Source organism: Acinonyx jubatus, chromosome A2 (genome assembly GCF_027475565.1).
Source record: "Acinonyx jubatus isolate Ajub_Pintada_27869175 chromosome A2, VMU_Ajub_asm_v1.0, whole genome shotgun sequence".
Taxonomy (NCBI): Eukaryota; Metazoa; Chordata; class Mammalia; order Carnivora; family Felidae; genus Acinonyx; species Acinonyx jubatus.
The window spans coordinates 119,941,683-119,966,057 of record NC_069383.1 but is presented as its reverse complement, the minus strand read 5'-3'; the positions used below and the strand labels follow the sequence as shown (position 1 = coordinate 119,966,057).

General features: G+C 38.3%; 1 protein-coding gene and 1 long non-coding RNA gene across 16 annotated transcripts in view; one reads left to right on the top strand and one right to left on the bottom strand.

Moving 5' to 3' along the window:
• Nucleotides 1-1,939, top strand: part of ITPR1 (inositol 1,4,5-trisphosphate receptor type 1) — a 325,544-nt gene extending 323,605 nt beyond the window's left edge. For all 8 annotated transcript variants that reach the window (XM_053219026.1, XM_027042521.2, XM_053219028.1 and 5 more), the window contains one exon: nucleotides 615-1,939. In XM_053219026.1, the coding sequence (XP_053075001.1) occupies nucleotides 615-701 (87 nt within the window). In that variant the 3' untranslated portion in view covers nucleotides 702-1,939. The remainder of the gene's footprint in view (nucleotides 1-614) is intronic.
• Nucleotides 1-24,375, bottom strand: part of LOC106978954 (uncharacterized) — a 78,835-nt gene that overhangs the window by 40,075 nt on the left and 14,385 nt on the right. Inside the window, exons 1-5 of one of the 8 annotated variants that reach the window (XR_008297025.1) lie at nucleotides 22,017-23,120; nucleotides 21,818-21,882; nucleotides 5,658-7,625; nucleotides 5,381-5,473; nucleotides 2,073-3,005 (exon numbers count right to left, since the gene is read on the bottom strand). This is a non-coding gene — a long non-coding RNA (uncharacterized LOC106978954). Of the gene's footprint in view, nucleotides 1-2,072; nucleotides 3,006-5,380; nucleotides 5,474-5,657; nucleotides 7,626-21,817; nucleotides 21,883-22,016; nucleotides 23,121-24,375 lie in introns of those variants that run through there. The other 7 variants (XR_008297023.1, XR_008297027.1, XR_008297024.1 and 4 more) reach the window with 7 other exon arrangements.

Sequence of the window (24,375 nt, the reverse complement as noted above, 5' to 3'; positions counted from 1 at the left end):
CCTTAAGCAGTCCTGGGTCTGTGGGTGGCAAAGAGTAGACCCCAATGAGTGCCAGAGCACTGTTTATGGCATTTAGTCACTCTGAATCTCAGTGAGATGTGAGGACATTCTTCATCTTCCAAAGTGAACTATATAATTTTTTTCTCTCAAACCAGGTTTACTCTGGCATCATTGAGTAATGGAATCAGGAACCCCTGAAACTCATGGATCTAATCCTGCCAAACCTAGAATTCTCAACACACTGCTTCTCTTGATAGTTTGGTGTGCTGACACCACCATACAAAGCCACCAGTTTCCAATGAACCTTTCAATCATTTGGAAATGGATTTGATAAACAATCAAGAATCCTGTGCTTTTACCGTTTTTTGTTTCCTTATGAACAAATAGCAATAGTTCTGAATGCCACATTGCATGACTAGGTCACAGAATTCCCCATTCTGCCTAGGAAGATGTCCCTTTTGAAGTTCTGTGTGTTTGATTTAGTGACGGTACACTATTTGTAGAAAGTGGGTTTCAGTATAAACCATAACCACAGAGGTAAATCTATGGTTCAGTATATGATCTGACGTACAGGAAGTGTCTGGGTCTAATGATGAAACTTTTTAACTTTCCAGATGACAGAACAAAGGAAGCAGAAACAAAGAATTGGTCTTCTAGGACATCCTCCTCATATGAATGTCAACCCACAGCAACCAGCATAAGCAAATGAAATTAAGGAATCTTATTTACCTTTTTTAATGATCATTAGTGTGGGAATGGCTAATTAGTTCTGGTTCACCCACAAAGATTACAGTAATGCTTAGTACATTTGTAAATAATCAGTTTTATACTGTATGTATATGATTGCTACTCTAAAGGTTTGGATATATGTATTGTAATTAGAATTGTTGGCATGATGAAATTTCATTTGTGCCAAAAATATTAAAAATGCCTTTTTTGGAAGGACTAAAGAAAGCACCTGATTTGCACTTGAACCAGATTATAGATTTAAACTATATGACATGTATTTTGTATTTAAAACTAGAATAGCCAGTATTTATGTTTTTTATAAAACTGTGCAATACGAATTATGCAATCACAATAAATTTGTAACTCCTGAGTGTCCTAAAGGGAGTGCACATCTTTGAAGCTGGTGTGTTAATACTATGTAATAAATGGTTAAATATCAAATGATGCTGCTGCCAAAATCATATTAATAGTGAGTTTCAGGCCCCTGGGCATTTTGTACCATGTAATTATCCTGTGGTGATACTGTTTCTCGTTGCTCGTGGCATTAGTGCCTCTGTCTCATAGTGACAGTGCTCCAAGTCAGCATTCATTTTGAGAAAAGCAACTTTAGTTTCAAAGATAATTTTAAGCTTCTGAACTGATCATTTAAACTATTTCTTTAAATAAGAGAGCTAAATTAGAAGCTCAGACTTTAGCTTGTGAAGTTAATGAGTTTTTTAAAAGGAACTTTTGATGCAACGTTTGGAAAAAATGCACACTGCTGGCCAATCAATGTCATCTCCTAGGTGAATTTTGGTGTCACATTATAAAGAAATGAATAATTGATGGTGTCTAGATTATCTAGTCCAAACAGTAGATTTTCTTCTTCATCTGAACCAACATGCTATAGTAGCTAAGAAGTATTAAAGTATATACATCCATATAAAGAGGAAATATCATCTATCCCATTAGAACTCCTAGTTGAACACTGACATGTTATTCTTGTGAAAGAGCCACGTTTTGGTTTTATTTCCTTGTCACATGATTTCTTTCCTTGATGGATGAAAAGTATGAAAGGAAACTTTTATATCTGTCGCCTAGTTTTGTACATGGATCTCATTTTACAAGAGAATCTCTCTGCAAAAAGTTTAAAAATGTACTGAAAGCAGAGTTCTGAAATGAGTCAAGTTTGTAAATGCATATATAAAAATAAATATTTAATGATGCAGAATACAGTGGCAGACTGGTGGCTTTCATTTTGGCATTTCTTTGTGTCTTAACAGCTATTCCAATTACATATTTTCTTTGGGACCAATTTAAAGTACAACTGGTTTGGTCACCAGATTAATTCAGAAGATGCTTACCTGACTAGTGAGAACTCTGAGGAGATCTACTTGAACCAACAGCGAGGAGCGCTTAATACGAGGTTCATTCATTCTTCTAGATGAGTGACGGCCAACCAGGCTGTCAGGAGCACCATGGCACACAGTGGTAAAGTCAGGAGTGTGCTCCGCCGAGGCCCCTGACTCCTGAGCTTTCCTGGGCGTGGGGGAGCGGGGGGCTTTAACTTGCTGTCTGCAGTACAAAGTTGCCGCACACTTCCATTCATGTCCAGTGGTTGGAGTCCTTCAGCAAGACAATCAGAGATGTTTCACAAAACTAATTCATCTCTCCTAAGGTGGTAAAACTTGTTCCCTCCTCAAAGCAGTGCCTGCCTGGGTTGCTCTTTTAACACAGATTCTCTCTATGCTTTGGTAAATAAGAATAATTACCACCCATTGTTGGCAACTAGGTCAGGATTAAAGTCCAGTGAAACGACTAGTTTCATAACCAATGCTTCCACTCGATAAATTTGATTAAAAAACAAGTGAATAATTTTCCAGTCAGTGCAGTGTATCTCCACAAAATTTTTCCATAAAAAGGCAGGCCCAAGATAGACGCACACCTGAATCCGTAAACCAAACAGCAGTCTGTGCTGAACCCCCCACCACGTGCACTGCAGCCAGCAAGGACTTGCTCTTCCTTGGGATTCTCTTTGATCTGTCATGCTGCCCAGCACAACGTGACAGTGTGTGTGGTTTGTCTTCCTGGTCCCATCCAGTTCATTGGAAAGTTCTGCATTGACACGTCCACGTTGCAGATTTTACAGGTTTGTCGTGTTTCGTCTGAATCCTGTCACTTAAGATATAAATCTTCATTCAATGTGCCAGCTTCAGCAGAAAATAAATGGAATTGGAATGCCACTCCACCCTCTATGTGGTAGATCCTACCCTTGGAGTTTGGGCGTGAACACAAAGCTAGTATAATTGAAACATAAAATCTGAAGTTAAAACTTATATGGCCTTTGATGTGTAATTGTGATTTCACCTTTCTCCAGATGTTGCTTTTTCAACACTTCCATTTCAGTGATGGAGGTCCAAGTCACCTTCAAAGTTGTCTGGTGTTATCAGGCTGAGTAACAAATGTGGTAATACAGTGCTAATACACAAGAAAGTCTTTTTGGCCTTCAATGTAAAAGTCTGCTATAGCCCCAATCCAAATTTCAAGATTTTGCCAATTTTCTTAACTAAACCATTTGTTAAGTCAAAGGGTCTGAGAAATTCCATTACACTTTTCTAACATTTACAGTATCTTGACCTTTGCTGCTTCTGTATATAAAACCGTGGTGATAAACCTTCTTTCCCCCTACCCCCTACAAATGAAGATTCTACTCTTTGCTGGATCCTAAAGCTTTAAATGATATTCCATCCCATAAAATTTTTCTTAGAACTCTGTTCTAGTCACCCCACACACATACAAAATGCAACTTCTTTTATTTCATTCTTTACAAATTTCATTCAACTTAATTGGTTTGTTTCCAAGTTCATGATCCTTATTCATTGTTCTTCACTCAGCCAGTTTTTTTATTTGGTTGTACTTTCTGAAAATGGATTCCTTGAGCTGGGTCTTATAAAAACTGTTCTTTCATCCTGTTTAAATATTTCCTAACATAAATTATAAAACAAGCATGCTTTATTTCTGGAAGCTAACCAACAGTCTATGCAGTGAGGCAAACTAAACAAAGCTTTACTTATGTGCTGGTGGGAAATCATCAAGATCTTCACAGTAAACTAAGGACTTAACCTGTTAAAAACTCAATTTTAGATTTCTCTGTCCTCCTGAGCATGACAGTGTATTAATGAGAAATAGCCTGAAAGTTTCTGACAGTTATTTTAAGGCTGACTTCTGGGCTGCACTGATGGAAATTTACTCCTTCAAAATTACTACATACAAAAGGGGCAGAACTACGTGCTTCTAAAAGTAGAGTTGGGTTTTGCTAAAATAATGTTTTTACAGATTCTAAAAAATATGTGCTTGATAGAAGATGTAAATTTTATGGCAATAAAAGTCATCTTTACATAACACAGGATGTAACAAAGGACTCCTGAGACAATATGTTGTATCCACCAAAGCACACAGCAAGAGTGATACTTTAATTATAAAGACAGGAAACTGAAACTTAGAGGGGTGCCTGGCTGGCTCAAGCAGTAGAGCATGCGACTCAATCTCAGGGTCATGAGTTCAAGCCCATGTTGGGTACAGAGATTATTTTCAAAAAGAAAAAGAAAGAAAAAGAAATGGAGACTTAGGTAAAGTAATTGGCCTAAGGACTCAGCTCCAGAATAAACAAAGATCTCCTGACTTAGGCAAACACACAAAGTGCTCTTCCCACTTGCTACCTGTCTTCCAGAATTGGGCTGCAGTATCTCATCAGAGATCAGCTCCCCTAACAGTTCGCCCTCCACAGAGAGTTCTTAGGGAGAATTGCATTTTGTCCTACAGTGCAAATTGATTTGCTTTTCTTTTCAAATCTTTTTTACAAGGGGATCTACACGTTAGAAAATATTGAATATGAATACTGTGTCAACACTGTAAACTGTGGCAAAGACAAGAAGCTTCTAAAATCTCTCTTACAACTGTAGGTCTCATGTGAATACCTCTTACTCAACTGCATTTTTCAAAAGGAGAATCTGTTCTCTCAATGAAGGTAGCTTCCTCCAAGTGAAAATACTCAGATATAGACTGGCATCCTAGCTTACCACAGAAGCTCGTGTTTATTAGCAAACCCTTCTTTGCTCTTGTTCAGTATGCTGATAATTTGCTAACAATCAACTAGAATGTTGGAAAACCCCCATCAAGATTTCAATTTTACAGAAAGTACCCAAAATTCCACCAGTTTTGCATCACAAAGTAGTGGTTAAAGTAGAGTTTTGAGTAAAATGCCATGTGTGTGGTTTTTGTGGGTGGTTGCAGCTCAAAACGACTATTAGGCCTCATCAGTTACCTACTGGGGAGAGCTATGATGGCAACTATAAATCAAGACCATTATGATCATAACATTCTTCCTTCTTTGGTATTATATATCACATTAGCAATTCCTGCAACCTAAAGGCAATTCAGAACCCTAACTAGCCTTCTAGTCCGGACCCCAAAACCTGCCAAAATAAAATACAAAGGCAGATTCCTGGTGAGTTTTGACATTTGTCAACTCCAACAATGCTTATGGAATATAAATTCTCCGGGCGCTGGCATTTTAAACCCATTTCGTAAAACAAATCTCTAGCTTACTGGGGCACTACATTAAAAAAAAAAAAAAAAAAAAAAAAAAAAAAGACAAGGAAGAAAAACTTACCAAAGGAGAAACTTAAAATACTTTAAGGTCATGACAAACCAGTGTGAAAGAGAATCCTAACACCTAGAAGTGAAACTGCATCATCCACCCAGCCTGGAAAGAAAAAAGAAAGCTAAAAACCACTACAGAATAAGAATGCAGAGTTTGAGAAAACCCCTAAGGTGAATTCTGAACAACAACAACAAAAAAAAAAAAAAAAAGAGCCCCCAACATAAGAAGTGCATACTGTATGCAAGAACCACTAATGGAAAGAGTTTGCCAGCACTTACGTCATTACCTCACCAAAGATGGTTGATCCCATGTAAAGAATGGGCTTTCAACAATCCAGGAATGTAACTGTTCACTCCAGACCTCAAGTTATTTCATCCTTTTTCACATGCTTGTCAGCTGTAGCATCTCATCAAGTCTTGTCAGAAGCCTTCTTTAAAAATTCTCAGGAAGAAAAACAATGGAGATGTGGTGTGAAACGGGGACAAGGAGTCTGGAAGCACACAAGGCTTGGAGGCTAAGCACTGATGTATTCAGAGCCCACATGGCAGCATGGTGAGATGAACATAACAAGGACCTTGACCTTGGTGACAGTCTGCAGGAGTTCTGCCACTTCAGTGCTATAACTTGGAGCAAATCCTTCCATCAGTGTAAATGTCACCTTTCCCCCACCCCCATCTAAAGAATGGACGTATCACCACTTCTTTGGACAAGAATGAGCAGTAAAGACAATATATGTTGAGTGTCTAGTATATATATCCTATACATGCTCTTTCCCGTTGTTTTGCAACATCATCACTTCCTTTTTCTCATACCTATCCATAGTCTCAGCTAAATATTAAATGACCAAAGCTGCTTTCTGTTCCCACTAAATGGGCCTGATATACCATGGGATCCTAATCTCACATCTTAACATGAAACAATGGGTCATATGGAGCCATTTTTTCAAATTGTATCTCTAACATCCAAATTGTGTTTTAACTATCAGTCTGAACTGACTTCACACAGAAAGAAAACTATCATAGCTCATGACTTCCAGATAATTATTGTTATATTCATGATCAGTGTTGAATTCAAATCTGACTTCAAAATATTCTTCATGGAAAGAGGTTTTATCTTGTGTAAGATCATGTGTTTCCCTAGTTTATGAAGTGCCTTCACCTACATCCACATTTACACCTTCCAACCCTGGTCAGTAGATTATTCTCCCTGATATCTGCATGCTCCCAAAGTATACTATCTTTCATTTAACATTCAAATGCCTATTTTAGACCAGATCTCACATAACTGTTGGGACCCAGCCCTCTCCTTAATGATTTCAAGGATCCTAGGGAGGGTGCTAAAAAGTGCCCAATGATTCCTTGTTATTTTTGATCCTAAACCCCAACTGCAACCCAATTCTCATCATCTCCCTTCTATTTCACTTCACCCCTACTGCTGATGCAGCCCTCTCTATTCAGTCTCCAAAACACATGAACATCTGGGTGTCATGCGAGCACATCTTTACCAGAGAAAGATTCTAATGGCGAATAGGAAACTACTTAAAATAGACAATCAGACATCAAAGCTCACGCCCCCTTCCTTCTCGCCACTGGAGGAGCAACTTCTCATGTCTGCTAGGGCCCACTCTCTCACCACTCCTGCCCAAACAAAAGCAAAATAAAAAAATTTCCCTCCAGCCTCAATTAAAAACAAAAAGTTCTTATTTCTTTATGCAGAGCAATTTTAGTCCCCAGGTCCTAACCACTCCTATCTCAATTAGCCCTTTACCTTGACCAAACCGGGGAAAAAAAAAAAAAAAAAGAAAAAACCACCCCAAGAAAGAAAAAGACTCTAATTCTATTGTCCTTAGATTCCAACTCAAAAAGCAACCAGCTTTTTAAAATAGCATTTTTTTGTTGGGATGAGCACTAGGTATTGTATGTAAGTGATGAACCACAGGAATCTACCCCCAAAACTAAGAGCACACTTTGCACACTGTATGTTAGCCAATGTGACAATAAATTGTATTTTTTAAAAAATTAAAATTAAAAAATAGCGTTTTTGTCTTTCCTGTATAACCCTATCTTATAGAAGAAAAAAACCAATTCAGAAAGGTAAACCAAAACATCAGACCTGGGAATCCATGGCAGATCACAGACACACTCTTCTCTATGCCCCTGCTTCCAGGTGCAGGCCTGCGGAGAAGATGCTGGGGCCTCCACTTCTTCCTTGCCCACCTGTTTGGGGGAAGAGCTCCACATACCAGATAAAAATCCTAAGAGACACAAAGGAAAGTAAAAGTTCTTAAGGGTCAGGGCTGCACTAGTTCATTTCTGAATCACAGGCACCTAACACAGGGGCTCAATACATTGATGGGGGGGGAAATACTCTTTGCAAATCTTCACTTAATCTGCTTGAGGGTTTTGGAGCCTAGGAGTCTTTCAAAAAAGAAGGAATATCTAGCAGTGGCCCAAAGGGTGTTCTATTTAGAACAATCAGGCACTACTCCTTCTACTGCTAATTGACCATTTAATCCTACAACTAACCATTTATTTTAACTCTTTGGCTCCAACAGTCCTGCTCCACACCTCTAAACCATCTTCTACGGCTCTCTCTAATCAAGTAACCCCATCTTTCCCTTCTTTCAATTTTTGTAACAGGTTAATGTGACTGTGTTCTTTCCATGAAGGTGTAAATTCAGACTCACGTGTGCTCCCACACTCCTCTCTCCACCATACCCCCTCCTCTAACAACCCTAAAAGACACCCTCCCTCTACAATCCGTGGAGGACTGTAGCAGTTCTCAGATTATCCCAGAAGAGACAGAACACAATTTAGGTAACAGAAGGAAGTTATGGCCATTTTAGGTAACAAAGAATTATGGTTCATTTACATATGAACATATATACAACATGGATGAATCTCAAAAGCATTACGTTAAATAAAGGAAGTCAGATTCAAAAGGCTACATTCATGTGTCATTCCAGGTATAGGACATTCTGGAAATGGTAAAATGACAGGGGCAGAAATCAGGATCAGCGGTTGCCGTAGACAGGAGGTATGACAAGAAGATTTATTACAAAGGGACACTAGGGAAATATATTGGGTGACAGAAAGATCTTCGATGTGTTAGTAGTTACATGACTACATAAGCTTTTCAAAATTCATAGAACTATTAAAAGGGGTAAGTTTTACTATATGTAAATTATACCTCAGTAAACTTGACCAAAAATTTTCTACAAACTATTGGGGGGTGAGGTTGAGGGGTAAAAGGGCCAGGTCCAAGAATTTGCATTTTTTTAAATGTTTATTTTTGAGAGAGACAGAGTGTGAGTGGGGGAGGGGCAGAAAGAGGGGGAGACACAGAATCTGAAGCAGGTTCTGAGCTGTCAGCACTGAGACTAATGCTGGACTCAAATCCACAAACCGTCAGATCATGATCCGAGCTGAAGTCAGACACTCAACTGACTGAACCACCCAGGTGCCCCAACAATTTGCATTTTTCATTTGCTCCCCAGGTAATTCTGATGCAGGCTGTCCACAGTCCGTAGTCTGAGAAGCACTACTCATGCGTGGGCTGCATCACAAGACCTTTATCCTTTTTGGCACACGCAATGTGCACACTTTGGGAACTGAGTACCATTTGACAGAGTTGAGTAGGAGCGTAAGAGCAAAAAGAAATATGCTCACTGGAGAGCCCTGTAGGGCTGGCTACAAGACTTAAAAGAAAAAAAAAAAAAGATGTGCTCCTGCTTACAAAAAATTGTGTTCTAGAACTTGCAAATGGACAGTCCTATAGTTATACCGCATTTGTTTTCTATTGCTGCCATAACAAATTACCAAAAGTTTAATGACTTAAACAACACAATTATACTTCTGGCTGGCTAACTCTAAAATGGCTCAGCAGATTGCTTCCAGAGGCCTTAGGGAAGAATCTACTTGTTTGCCTTTGTCGCTTCCAGAGGCAGCCCCAGTTTCACTGTGGCCGGCTCCCGTCTCCAAACCTGAAACAGCCAGTTGTGTTTTCCCATGTCAAATCCCTCAACATAATCACATCTGCAAAAACTCTTTGCCATGGAACATAACATATTCATAGGGCTCGGGCATTAGGTTGTGGACGTCTTTAAGGCGGCCATTATTCTGCCTACCATCTATGCCTCAGCAGAATCTAGGCAAGCACTTAGGTTTAAGAGTAGAACAGCAAATCACCCATCTGTTTTCAAGCTTAACTGATTTGAATACAATTAGGAAGAACACATTTTCTTATGGTCCAAATAGGCTAAAAGGTCAGCTCATTAACCCGATCATAAAAGCTGATAAAGCTATGTATGATCGCCTAAGATGGTTATGTTGCTTGCTTTTAACTTCACTATTGATACTCTTGGACAACCAAAAGCAACTATAAAACAGATGTGTTTGCTTTTTCAGACACACACACACACAATCTTATTTTCCTCAGTTTAACTGTGAGGATTAACTAACCCTTTAAAAGTAAGAAAGACCCATTTAAATTTAAAGAAAACAAAACTGGACCATAAACTTCCCAGCCAATACTCCTTGTTGATGGGGGAGGGAAACAAGCTAATACATACCTGGATAAGATTTTTAAAATTTTAAAAATATGCCATCCTCATCTCTTCTTTGGTGTCTGTACAAATTTTTTGCTTACCTTTTTATTTCTTTTACTATTACTGAATTTTTAAAGTTTCATTTTTTATATTCTGGTTGCCAATTCTTTATCAAATATATGTTTGGCAAATACTTTTTTTCCTGGTGTATGGCTTATCTTTTTATTTTCTTAGCACAGCTTTTCAATGATCCAAAGTTTTTTAATTTTGATAGAACTTGTCATTTTTTTCTTTTGTGGTTCATGTTTTTTGTGTCCTAAGAAGTCTTTGTCTAACTAAGATCCCAAAGATTTTTCTCCTTTGTTTTCTTCCAGAACAGCAGTAGACAATAAAGCTTTCTGTGATGATGAAAATGTGCTATACTCCAAGCTAACCAATACACTAGCTATAGCTAACCACACATAGCTACTGAGGACTTGACATGTGGCTAGAACTAAGAGCTGAATTTTAAAATTGTATTTAGTTTTAATTATTTAAATTTAAATAGCCACATGTAGCTACCATATGGACAGGAAGTTCTAGAAGTGTTACAGTTTTGATTTTACATTTTGGTCTATGATACATTTTGAGTTAATTTTTGTCTGTGTTTAAAGTATAGATCAAGGTTCATTTTTTTTAAAATATGGACATCCAATTCTTCTAGCACCATTTTGTGAAAAGACCATCTTTTACTCCAATGAGTTACCTTGGCACCTTTGGCCACGTTTCTTTTTCTGGACTCTGTTCCATTGACCTGTGTGTCTATCCTTTCACCAATATCACCTTGTCTTCATATATGGCCAATGGATCTTCAACAAGGGCACCAAGAATACACAATGGTGAAAGGACAGTCTCTTCATCAAATGGTGCTGGGAAAACTGGACATCCACATGCAAGGGAATGAAACTGAACCCTTATCTTACACCACATATTAAATATAAACTCAAATGGATTAAAAACTTAAATGTAAGACCTGAAACTGAAAAACTGTAGGAAAAAAAACCCCGGGAAAAGCTTCATGACATTGGTCTTATCAATGATTTCTTGAATGTGACACCAAAAGTATAAGCAATACATGCAAAAACAGACAAACTGAGGCTGTATCAAACTAAAAAGCTCCTGTAAAAAAAAAAAAAAAAAAAAAAAACCAATAGAGTGAAAAAGCAATCTATCCAAAGGGAAAAAACCTTTTGCAAATTTATAAGGGATTAATATCCAAAATATGTAAGGCACTCCTAGAACTCAAAAGCACAAAAACACAAATAATTTGATTAAAAATGGCCAAGAGATTTGAATAGAGACTTTTCCAAATAAGATATACAAATGACCAGTAAATATATGAAAAGATGCTCAACATCATTAAACATCAGGGAGATGCAAATCAAAACCACAATGACATAACACCTCACACCTATTAGGATAGGCACTATCAAGAAAACTAACACGTGTAGGCAAACTGGAACCACTGTGTACTGCTGGTGGAAATTTAGAATGGTGCAGCCACTATGAAGAACACTATGAATGCTACTCAAAATAATTTTAAATAAAACTACCTTTTGATCCACCAACCCCACTTCTGGGTATTAATCCAAAAAAATTTGAAACATGTTCTCAAAAAGATATCTGCACTCCCAGGTTTACTACAGCATTGTTGACAATAGCCAAGGGAGGGAAACAACCTAAATGTTCAAAGATGAATGGATAAAGAAAACAGAGTATAAAGAAAATGTAGTATATACAAACAGTGAAATATTATTCAGCCATAAAAGGAAGGAAATCCTGTCATATGCCAGAAAACGGATGGAACTTGAAGACATTAAGCTAAGTGAAATAAGCTAGTCATAGACAAACATTGCAAGATTCCACTTATATGAGGTATCTAAACTGGTTGAAGTCGTCAAAGCACAAAATACAACAGTGGTTGCCAAGGTCTGAGGAGAGGTGGAAATAAGGAGTTGCTATTCAATGAGTATAATTAATCCTCCAGTCATGGAAGATTGAAAAGTTCTAGAGATCTGCTATATAACACTGTGCCTACAGTTAACAATACTGTGTTCTACAGTTAAACATTTATTGAGAGTAGGGGCACCTGGATGGGTCAGTTGGTTAAGCATCCGATTCTTGATTTCAGCTCAGGTCATGATCTCACAGTTTGTGAGTTCAAACCCCGCACCATCAGTGTGGAATCCACATGGGATTCTCTCCCTCTCTCTGCCCCTCTTCCCCTCAAAATAAATAAATAGACCTTAAAAAGAAACAAAACAAAATTACAGAAGGTAGATCTCATATAACATGTATTTTTTAGCATAGGTTTAAAAAAAATCACACGGTCTTAATTACTGTAACTCTACAGTGAGTCTTGAAATCAGGTAGCATGAGTCTTCCAATTTTGCTTTTTCTTTTTCAAAATTATTTTGGTTGTAGTAAGTTCTTTATCTCTCTATATAAATATTGCAAATAGTCTGTTGGACCACAGAAATATAAAGGATTTTAAAAGGCTACTACAAAAAATTATATGCCAACAAACTGGACAACCTAGAAAAACAAAATGGATAAATCCATATAAACATACAGACTAAATCAGCAAGCAATAGAAAATCTGAAAAAAAATTAGTAAAAAGTCATTAAATTAAATAAATAATCAAAAAATTCAAGTCTAGGAACAGATGGTTTCACAGGTAAATTCTACAATTTAAAAAAGAGTTAATACCTATCCTTCTCAAAATATTCCAAATAATTAAAAAGAATACTTCTAAATTCATTCTACAAGGCTAGCATTACTCTGTTACCAAAACCAAAGACACTACCAAAAAGAAATATCCCTGATGAACCACAGATGCAAAACTCAACAAAATATTAGCAAATGAGTTAAACATTAAAAGGATCATTAACCACCAAATCAAGTAAGATTTATGCCAGGAATGCAAGGATGGTTCAAGATCTGCAAAGTAATTAATGTGATATAAGAGATTAATAAGGATTAAAAAACCTGTGATCACCTCAATAGATGCAGAAAAAGTATCTGACAAAATTTTAAGTTTCATGATAAAAACTCTCAACCAAGTGGGTGTAGAGGGAACATACCTTAACATAATAAACAGCATATACGATAAAGCCAAGCTAACATCATACTCAATGGTGAAAAGCTGAAAGCTTTCTTCTAAGAACAGGAACAAAACAAGGATGTTCACTTTCACTACTTTTATTCAACACTGTACTAGAAGTTGTAGCCACAGCATCAGACAATTAAATGAATAAAAGATATCCAAATTGGTAATAAAAAATGAAAATTATCACTATTTGCTGATGATATAATACTACATACAGAAAACCCTAAAGACTCCACCAAAAACTTTTAGGATAAATGAAGTTAGTAAAGTTGGAGGATACAAATTAATGCACAGAAATCTGTTGTGTTTCTATATACTAATACCAAACTAGCAAAAGAGAACAATTCCATTTATATCAAAGAGAAATGAAATACTAGGAATAAATTTAACCAAGGAGGTGAAAGATCGGTACTCTGAAAAGTCTAAGATACTGATAAAAGAAATTGAGTAAGACACAAATGAAAGGAAAGGTATACCATGCTCATGGTTGGAAGAATATTTTTTAAATGTCAATACTACCCAAAGCAATCTACAGATTCAACACAATCCCCACCAAAATACCAATAGATTTTTCACAAAACTAGAACAAATAATCCTAAAATCTGCATGGAACTACAGAAGACTCCAAAGAGCCAAAATAATTGTGAGAAAGAAGGAGAAAGATGGAGGTACCACACAGCCAGATTTCAAACTATACTACAAAGCCACAGCAGTCAAAACAGTATGGTATTGGCATAAAAACAGACCCAATAGATCAATGGAACAGAATACAGAGTCCAGAAATAAACCCATGCTTATGTGGTCAATTAATCTATGACAAAGGAGGCAAGAATATACAATGGGGAAAAGAATATACAACACTTCAATGAATACTGTTGAGAAAACTGTACCACTACACAGAAAAGAATGCAACTGGACCATTTTCTTACGCTAAATACAAAAATGAACTGAAAATGGATTAAAGACCTAAATATAAGACTTGAAACCATAAAAGTTCTAAGAAAACACATAGGCGGTACACTCCTGGACACTCCTCTTACCAATGTTTTTGGATCTGTCTGAGGCAAGGAAACAAAAGTAAAAATGAACTATTGGGACTACATCAAACTAAAACTTTTGTGTACAGTGAAGGAAACCATCAACAAAATGAAAAGGCAACTTAGTGAATGGGAGAAAATATTTGAAAATGACAAATCTGGAAGAGGATAATATCCAAAACATATAAAGAACTTATACAACTCAATGCAAAACAAACAAAAAAACCCAAGCTGATTTAAAAAATGTGCAGAAGATCTGAATAGACATTTTTGCAAAGAAGACATACAGAGGGCCAAGAGACACATGGAAAGATGCTCAACATCAGTAATCATCAGGGAAATGCAAACCAAAATCAGAATGAGGTGTTACCTCAAACCTGTCAGAATGGTTAGTATCAAAAAGAAATAACAAGTGTTGGTGAGGATGTGGAGAAAAGGGAACCCTCATATACTATTCATGGGAATATAAACTGGTGCAGCTATCATGAAAAACAGTATGAAGTTTCCTCAAAAAATTAAAAATACAAATACCATATGATCCAATAATTCCACTTCTGGTTTACCAGAAAAAAATGAAAACACTAATTTGAAAATATATATACACCCCTACATTTCCTGAAGCAGTATTTACAATAGCCAAGATATGGAAGCAACCGAAAGGTCCACCCACAGATGAACGGATAAAGAAAATGTTGTATGTATGTATGTATGTGGAACATTACTCAGCCATAAAAAGAAATGAAATCTTGCCATTTGCAGAAACATGGATGGACCCAGAGGGTATTATGCTAAGTGAAATAAATTAGACAGAGAAAGACAAATAGCATATGTTTTCACTTGTATGTGAAATCTAAAAAACAAATGAACAAACAAAACAGAAACAGAGTCACAAATACAGAGAACCAACTGGTGGTTGCCAAAGTGGAGGGGGGGAGCAGAGGGATGAGTGAAATAGGTGAGGGCAATTAAGATGTACAAAGTGCCAGTTATAAAATAAGTAACAGAGATCTGAAGTATGGCATAGGGAATATAGTCAATATTGTAATAACTTTGTATAAGGACAGATATAACTATACTTAAGCATTTCTTAATGTATATAAATGTTGAATCATGTTGTACACCTGAAACTAATATAATATTCTATGTCAGCTACATTTCATTTGAAAATAAATAAATTTTTAGAAGAGCCCAATTTCCACAAAAAAGAATACTAAGATTGTGATTAGAATTTCAATGAACCTATTCAGTCTTAACAATTTGGTAAGAAATGATATTTTGACAATATTCAGTCTTCCAATCCATGAACACAGTCCAATGCTCCACTAATTTAGGTCTCCTTTGATTTGTCATCAGTTTTGTAGTTTTCAGCATACAAATCTTGCAGATATTTGGTTACATTTATCACGATTTTAACTGTTTAGATGTTATTATAAAAAGCACTTAAAAGTTTTAAAGTTCAAAATATTCTGTCAGAAAAGTAGCATTAATTTTCATATATTGACCTTGTATCTTGTAACCTGGCTAAACTTCCTACTAGATACAGTACCTTTTTTGTAAATTCTTTGGAATTTTCTACATAGACAACCATGCTATCTACCAATAAAGGCATTTTATTTCTCCCCTTCCAATCCGTATACCTATTTCCTTTAGGAGTGGTGAGAGCCAACATCCTTACTACAGATGTTTCATACATGCCCTTTATCAAGTAGAGGAAGTTTACTTTTATTTCTACTTTTCTGAGAGTTTTGTGATGAATGAATGATAGATGTTAGTAAAATGCTATTTCTGCATCTACTGAGATGATCATCATATGGTTTTTCTTATTTAGTCTGTTGATAAGGTAAATTGCATGACTGATTTACAAATAGTCAACCAACTTTGCATCTTGTGATAAACCCCACTTGGTCATGATGTATTTATTATTCTTTTTATACAGTGGATCTTTCAATCATTTTTGTGATAGAATATATATAACATGAAATTTACCATAGTGACCATTTAAAAAAAAAATTGAGAGAGAGTCAGCAGGGGAGGGACAGAGGGAGACTTTTTTTTTTTATTTTTTTAACGTTTACTTATTCTTGAGAGAGAAAAAGAGATGAAGCGCAAGTGGGGGACAGGCAGAGAGAGAGGGAGACACAGAATCCAAAGCAGGCTCCAGACTCCAAACTGTCAGCACAGAGCTCGATGTGGGGCTCGAACTCACAAACCATGAGATCATGACCTGAGCCAAAGTCAGATGCTTAACTGAGTCACCCAGACGCCTCAGGAGAGAGAGACTCTTAAGCAGGCTCCATACCCAGCACAGAGCCTGACACCAGGCTCTATCTCATAACTATGATATCATGACCTAAGTTGAAATCCAGAGCCAGACATTTAATCCACTGAGCCAACCAGGCGCCCCCATCATGACTATTTTTAAGATAGTTCAGTAGTATTACAGAAATTCCTAATGTGTGCAATCATCACCACCATCTATCTCCACACCTCTTTTCATCTTGCAAAACCAAACTTTGTACCCATAAACAATAAATCCCCATTCTGCCTTCCCCAGACCCCTGCAAACCACCATTCTGCTTTGTGTCTATGATTTTGACTCCTCTATCTCATGTAAATTAGACTCATATAGTATTTGTCATTTTGTGACTAGCTTACCTCATTTAGCATAATGTCTAAAGGTTTATCCACGTTGTAGCATACATGAGAATTTCCTGCCTTCTTAAGGCTAAATAATATTCCACTGTATGGGGGTGCCTGGGTGGCTCAGTTGGCTAAGCATCCGACTTCAGCTCAGGTCATGATCTCACGGTTTGTGGGTTTGAGCCCCACATCCGGCTCTGCGCTGACAGCTCAGAGCCTGGAGCCTGCTTCGGATTCTGGGTCTCCTTCTCTCTCTGCCCCTCCCCTGCTCACACTGTCTCTCTCTCAAAAATAAACATTTAAAAAAGGTTTTTTAAAAATTCCACTTTCGTATGTACCACGGTTTGCATTTATTCATTGATGGACACTGGAGTGTTTCCACATTTTAGCTACTGCGAATAATGCTATGAATGTAGGTGTACAAATATTTAAGATCCTAGTTTCAATTATTTTGGGTATAAACCCAGAACTGAAACTGCTGGGTCATATGGTAATTCCATTTTTAATTTTTTGAGTAACCACCATACCATTTTCCATAGCAGCTATCATTTTATATTCCCATCAACTGGGCACAAGGGTTTCTAGTTCTCCACATCCTCATCAACACTTACTTTTATTGATTTGTTCATTTTTGATAGTAGCTATCCTAATGGGCCTGAGTTGTTAATCCTGGCCTCATAAAATTAAGTGGGAAGTGTTCTCTCCTTTACTATTTCTAGAAGAGTTTATACAAAATTGGTATTATTTCTTCCTTAAACACTTGTAAAACTGCCCAAGTGAAGCTTATCTTGCAGGAAAGGTTTTCAGATTCTTTATTAGTTCTTAAGTAAGCTTCAGTAGTCTTTCAAGGAATTTGCCCATTTCACCTAAGTTATCAAGTTTACTGACAGAAATTGTTCATAATATTCCCTATTAGCATTTTAATAGGGAATATTAAATTTCTGTAGAACATATAGTAATATTCTCTTTTTCATTTGTAATATTAACATTTGTATCTTCTGTTTTCTCCTGACAAGTCTAGCTAAAGGTTTGTCAATTTTATCTTTCAAATACCAGTTTTTGGTTTTAGTGACTTTATTTTTGTTTCAAATTTTCTCTATTTTTATTTCAAACTTTATGCTCTTATTTTCATTATTTCCTAGTTTCTTCTTCTTTGGGGCTTAATTTGCTCTTCTGTTTTTTAGTTTCTTAAGGTACAGGCTGAGAGCATCGATTTGAAGTATTTTTTGTTTTCTAATGTATTTTAATGCCATGCATTTCCCTCTAAGCACTGCTTTAGCTTAGTCCTATACATTTTGACGTGTTACATTTTCATTGCCATTCAAAATAATTTTTAATTTCCATTATGCCTTTGTCTTTGACTCATGGGTTACTTAGAAGTGTGTCGTTTAATCTCCAAATATTTGGAGATTATTGGGATATTGTTATTGATTTCTCATTTAATTCATGTATGACCAGAGAAATCATATTTCTTTAAATTTTTTGAGGTTCATTTTATGGCCCAGAATATCTAACATTGTGAATATTCCATATGCACTTGAAAAGAATGTGTATTCTGCTGTTGTTGGATGTAGTATCCTTTCAAAGTCAATTCAACTAAGTTGGTTGGTAGGGCTGCTTAGGTTTTCTACATCCCTATTCATCTTCTACGTACTAGTTCTATGGATTACTGAAGTAGGACTGTTGACATCTCCAACTGAAACTGTGTATTTGTCTATTTCACCTTTAGGTTCTTTCACTTGTGTTAAGTGTATTCACATTTATTTTTATTTTTTTTTTAATTTTTTCTTTAATTTTATGTATTTTTGAGAGAGAGACACAGTGTGAGCAGGGGAGGTGCAGAGAGAGGAGACATAGAATCCAAAGCAGGCTCCAGGCTCTGAGCTGTCAGCACAGAGCCCAACATGCAGCTCGAACTCATGGACTGTGACCTGAGCTGAAGTCAGACGCTCAACCGACTGAGCCACCCAGGAGCCCCAGGGTATTCACATTTTGATTGTTATATATTCTTGAGGAATTGACCCTTTACTCATTATGCAATGCTCTTTATCTTTCCCGATAGTATTTCTTGATCTGATGTCTACTTTGGTACTAATACAGCCACTTCATCTTTCCTTTCATTAGAGTTTTGAGTAGTATATGTTTTCTCTTTTACTTTTAACCTATCCATGTCTTTATATTTAACTTGGATTCAAAAAACATTGGGCAATTCCCTTCATCTTCTCTGAAATTTTTTTTTTTTTAATGTTTATTTTTGAAGGAGAGAGAGACAGAGCATGAGGGGGGAGGGGCGGAGAGAGAGAGGGAGACACAGAATCCCAAGTAGGCTCCAGGCTCCAAGCTGTCAGCACAGAGCCCAACGTGGGGCTCAAACCCGTAAACCATGAGATCATGACCTGAGCTGAAGTCGGAGGCTCAACCGACTGAGCCACCCAGGAACCCCTGAAATTTTTTCATTTCTTACATGAGTTAAGCAATTATCTTTATCAAAGTGATATAGGAGAATTAGATGAAAGGAGACAGAGTAAAAGCATTTTGTAAATCCAACAAAGCTATATATACAAACACGTCTATCATTACGTACAAATATACATGTAGGTATCATAAACCAATCCATGGTGCCCAAAGTCTAATGGCTTATTTTCATCTATCAGTGCTCTCTATAACTAATTTCCTGCATTTTCAAATTTATTGTTTTTATTTTAATGAAACAGAGGATAAACAAATTTACCTTTCCTTTTCTGAAGTAAAAACTCTTGTCTGAAAACTTTTATAAGCCAGTGTCAACCTTATTAGTAAATTCTTAAGGACCTGCTATGCGTTAAATTAAATTCTTGATCCCTTTATTAAAGTAAAAAAATAATCAGTTTTGGCTAAGACCCACACTAACATTGCAAGATTTAGTTATTTCATTTGAGACAAAGAAAAAAATAAAATGTTAAAGACAACTATTTCTCAAAGAAACAATATAAACATCCAGGATTTCTATCACAATTGAAAAGCCTAACTTTTCAGGAAGATTCTTTTTTCTTTAAAAAAACAACCAAACATGGGGCGCCTGGGTGGCTCAGACGGTTAAGTGTCCGACTTCGGCTCAGGTCATGATCTCACAGTTCGTGGGTTCGCGTCTTGCATCAGGCTCTGTGCTGACAGCTCAGGGCTTGGAGCTTGCTTTGGATTCTGTCTCCCTCTCTCTCTGTTGCTCCCCTGCTCTCACTCTGTCTCTCTCTCACTCTCTCAAAAATAAAGATTAAAAAAAAAGTGCCAACAAACAAAAACAGAGAAAACAGGTGATACAATTTCTGAGGTGGAAGAACATATAATAAACACTGTTTGATTCCCCAGTGTCCAATATGGTGAGGTAATGGATATAAATTATATATATATAGGGGCACCTGGTTGGTTCAGTCAGTCAAGCTTCCCATTCTTGGTCTCAGCTTAAGTCTTGATCTCAGGGTCGTGAGTTCAAGCCCCACTCTGGGCCTGGAGGGTACTTAATAAGTAAATAAATAAATAAATAAATAAAGCATATAAACTGTCAATATAAATACTACATGCTCCACAAATGTTTATTACGATTGTTGCAGTTATTCAGCCTACTATACTGTATGCTGAACTGAAATAGTGAGCGAGACCAAGGACAACTAATTCTTTAAAGCCAATTTCAGGAAACTGGAACATAAACAGGCCCACTCTACAACTGTTTACAATATTAAAATGAATAATTGCAAATAACGAAAAAGTCAAATCCTGGAATCTCTCATATGCTTTCAATTAGATATCATCAATCAATGGCTACTTTTTTCAACAAAGACCTATGTGGAGACAAGCTACTGCTTTATGCAAACATCTCCCATTCACTCAACAGGTCAAGATCAATCAGCTATTTAAACATACTTCAGACACAAGGCATCACATACTATGTGTAGTCATGGTAGGCTTACAAAAAACTGGTCAAATTCTGGCAAAGCATGTTGTATGATAAACAGATCATAAACAGAAACTATCACTGGCACTCAAGAGGCAAAATCCAGCTGCGTTTCTTTATCCCTAATCCCAGTTTCAGCTGCAGGTTTTTTCCAGAAAGAACAGTAGCTTGATTTACTCAACACTCTGCTGAAGTCAGGGTGTGGTCACCCTTCTCCAAATAATATTACAAATGGATTTTCCCTGAACTCTTGTAGCAACAGGATCTTAAAGTAGTTACTGGTAAGAAAAGGTGAGATTAAGGTCAAAATGCATGCCTACAAAAAAGTAATAAATAACAGCTTTTAAGGACCACCTAGAGATATGGGAGGCAGGGTATTATTGAGACCAAAAGAAAGAGGTAAACACAGTACAGAACACGAGTATCTTTTAAGCTTTCAACATTGAGCCACGGTAACAGTTGAAGACTATCTGTTTTTGCCAGCTTTCCTGTTAAGTACTGACAGTTTCATCCCAAATTGTTATAATACACTATTAACTGCCCGAAATGCAAATGAATCATTTTCCTTCTTGATCATCAGAACTGGTCTAAATGTAAGAGTGAATTCAGAAAAATCAGTTAAATGTCTCCTTTATTAGTTCTAAAACACTACCAACTAGAGATTCGGAAAGGCTCAGAAGCCTTTTTCTAAGGCAGGGAGAGATAGGAATGTGCTTAATAAATTAATAACTGCATTCCTTCACTCTGGCTAGCCTAGAAAACAAAAATCAACCTCTGTTCTGTGGGCGTGCACCCCCATCTCCCACACTGTGCTTGTATTCCCAGACATTCCAACGGCTTTGAAATGAGCAACTGCACTTACAAGCCGTTTGCGCTGCCTCAGCCTCTAACTAGTGTTAGGAGACTACTACGTGCCCAGGACAACGTAACCGCCCCACGTTATCTTTTCATGGTCTTTGAAGCACGTTTTGTGCCCTGATAAGGAAAATGAGGCCCAAGCTCACACAGGCAGTGCTGAAGACCCACCAGGGGGCCCACTCCAAAGCCCTGTCACTAAACAACCATGAAACTTTGGTCTTCAGTGCCTTAACTAGGCACCTGTTTCCCTGAGGGCAAGAGCATGACTTAGGTGCTCTAAATACTCACTAGGCAAGGAGTGATTGTGAAGTGAACTTTCTGTTCTTCATGGCCACTGTCAGGTCGCAAGCCCCCTGGAAAAGTGGGGAAACTGAGGCCCGGGCTAACTGACTTGCCAGAGATCACAGAGTCCGTAATGGGCAGAGAGAAGCCTAGGGGGTTGATCTTTGCGATTCTCAACGTCCGTAACACGGTCCCGATCTTCTACCTGGCTTACCCGGCCCCTGGATCCCGCAGACTTTCAGAGGAAGGGGTCTGGGCAGGGGTGCTCCCCACCCGGATCGTTTCCCGTCCGCAGCCTCCGCGGACAGGGGAAAGCAGCGGCTCGCCCGGCGGCCCCACCCGCCGCCAGCTGCAAGGCACCACGCCAGGCATGTGTTGCCTGTTCGCAGACACTCCCTCCTCCGCCTTTACCCCTTTACCACCTCCGCCCACGTCCCAGCCCAGCTGAGCACGTCTGCGCGCCCGGGCCCGTAGCCCGTAGGCCCGTGGGCCCTCGAGCCCACTGGTCACGTGGGGCTCCACGCGGCCCTGCCGCCACCAATTGCAAAACGGGCCTCGCGTTCGCCACGCCCCCTTGCTGCCGCACCCCCCTCGAGGGAGAGCTGGACCCCCAGCTGGTCCGTGTTCCTCCCCGCTGTGGCGTGTGCACCGCTTCTTTGCGTGCTGTGTGTGTGTGTGTGTGTGTGTGCGCGCGCGCGGCTGGTAGAGGTAGGGGAGGCGGAGTTTGAAACTTGGTTGAGGTAACTGAGGCCACAAGCTCTAGTGGAAAGCGGGGAAGACGCGATGTGGGGGCAGTGCTTTGTGGGGAAAGGGCCAGTTCCCTGGAAAAGGAAGGGAGTAGGTGTCGTGGGCTGCACACACCGCCCTTTTGGGGGAAGTCAGAAAGAACTCCAGGCTTTCCCATTTTACGGCTAAATTACTTGAACCCTCACTAACTCTGTCTAGAGTAGCTACACGTGGACCAGTAATGATCATCTATTGAGCACCGCCGTGGGCCAGGTCTCTGATCTTCCAGTAGGAATAGCAGGCTCATAAAGATCATCTCATTCGAAGGCACCCACCTGGCCAGTGGCGTTCTCTGTAGGCGAGATCAGGGCCCCCTTAGAACTTCAGTGACACTTAGACTTCTATCATTAACTTAACGCAATTCCAGGTATTCTTGTGCAGCTTTCTCGTGCATGGTTTTATGAAGAAAAGATAAGACTGTATCTAGACCATGTTGCTGTGTTCAAAACCCGACATACGTACCTATGTCAGTTGTGTATATTCTTATGCCACGGGTCCCTCAACCAAGCCACCTACCCCTTAGGAACACGAAGTATTTTTGTTGGTTTTAACACTGCTTCGAAGCTGTCATGATGGCCTCTGGCAAAATGGGACACTGCTGACATAGGACTTAGCCGAACATATGTCCCCCATTTGTCACATCTAGCAGCATATAGTTGTGCTTGATTATGAGTTCCCGTGGACAGTTTTTTTAGGTTGTTACCTGGGTGCAAAGACCCCAGATCTGCTCCTCTACCTCCAAATGTCATTTTCTTGTTAATACAGAATGGCTCCTCCTCCTGCTTTTCTTTCTATCTTCTCTTAGGGTGGGTAGTTTTACTGAAGATTTTTTCAGACAGTTGTAAGAATGGGAGAAGGATTAAGGAACAATGAGATTTGAACAAATAAAAAAACCTTCACAGATTTGAGATCTTAATGTTCTGGTTCCTCTTTGCCACCCTCTCCTCCTGAGATTTTAGAACTCATTGTTTACCGAATGCCTTTTTTTTTTTTTTAAGTTCATTTATTTATTTTGAGAAACAGTGTGTGTGTGTGTGATCCAGGCAGTTGGTGGGGAGAGGAGAGAGAGAGAATCCCAAGCAGGGTCCGACTGTCAGCATAGAGCCCATTGCAGGGCTCAATTCCACGACCATGAGATCAAGACCTGAGCTGAAATCAAGAGTCAGACACTTAACCAAATGAGCCATCCAGGCACCCCTTTAGTGAATGCTTTTAATCACATCTTTCTTCATAATGTTTGGAAGAATATCTTTACTGCATTTGGATTTGTATAGCCTGAGTTGAAATTTTGGCAGAATGGAATCCCTGGAAATAGGGTGTGTGAGAGATGGAGATGTGTGTCAAGGAAAGGAAGATAAGGAGATGCTGGTGAGGGGAGATAACTAGAGCTTAGAGAAAGAATGAAGACAAAAAAATAGAGTGGCAGATCTAGCAGATTATTCTATGTTCTTATAGTAATGAGAAGCCATATTCTTGGGCATGAAGATGCATACATTGTGATCAAAAAACATTACCATCTCCTCATTTGAGGAGTCCTGACAGTTCTGGAAATAAAGTTGGAAGGACACAAGGAGGGTTTGATAGTTTAGTACTGGAAAGATAATCTGGGATCCAGTAGACCTCAGTACACATTGTTTTCATGTGTCCACCCTACCCCCAAATTGAAAGTCAATGGCTATAGTGAAGGAGTAACTGGGTAAGGTACACAGGTCTCTGCCTAAATCTGGATGCTGTTGCTGAAATTCCTGGAGCGATACAGCCTGTAAGGGCTCCAATGC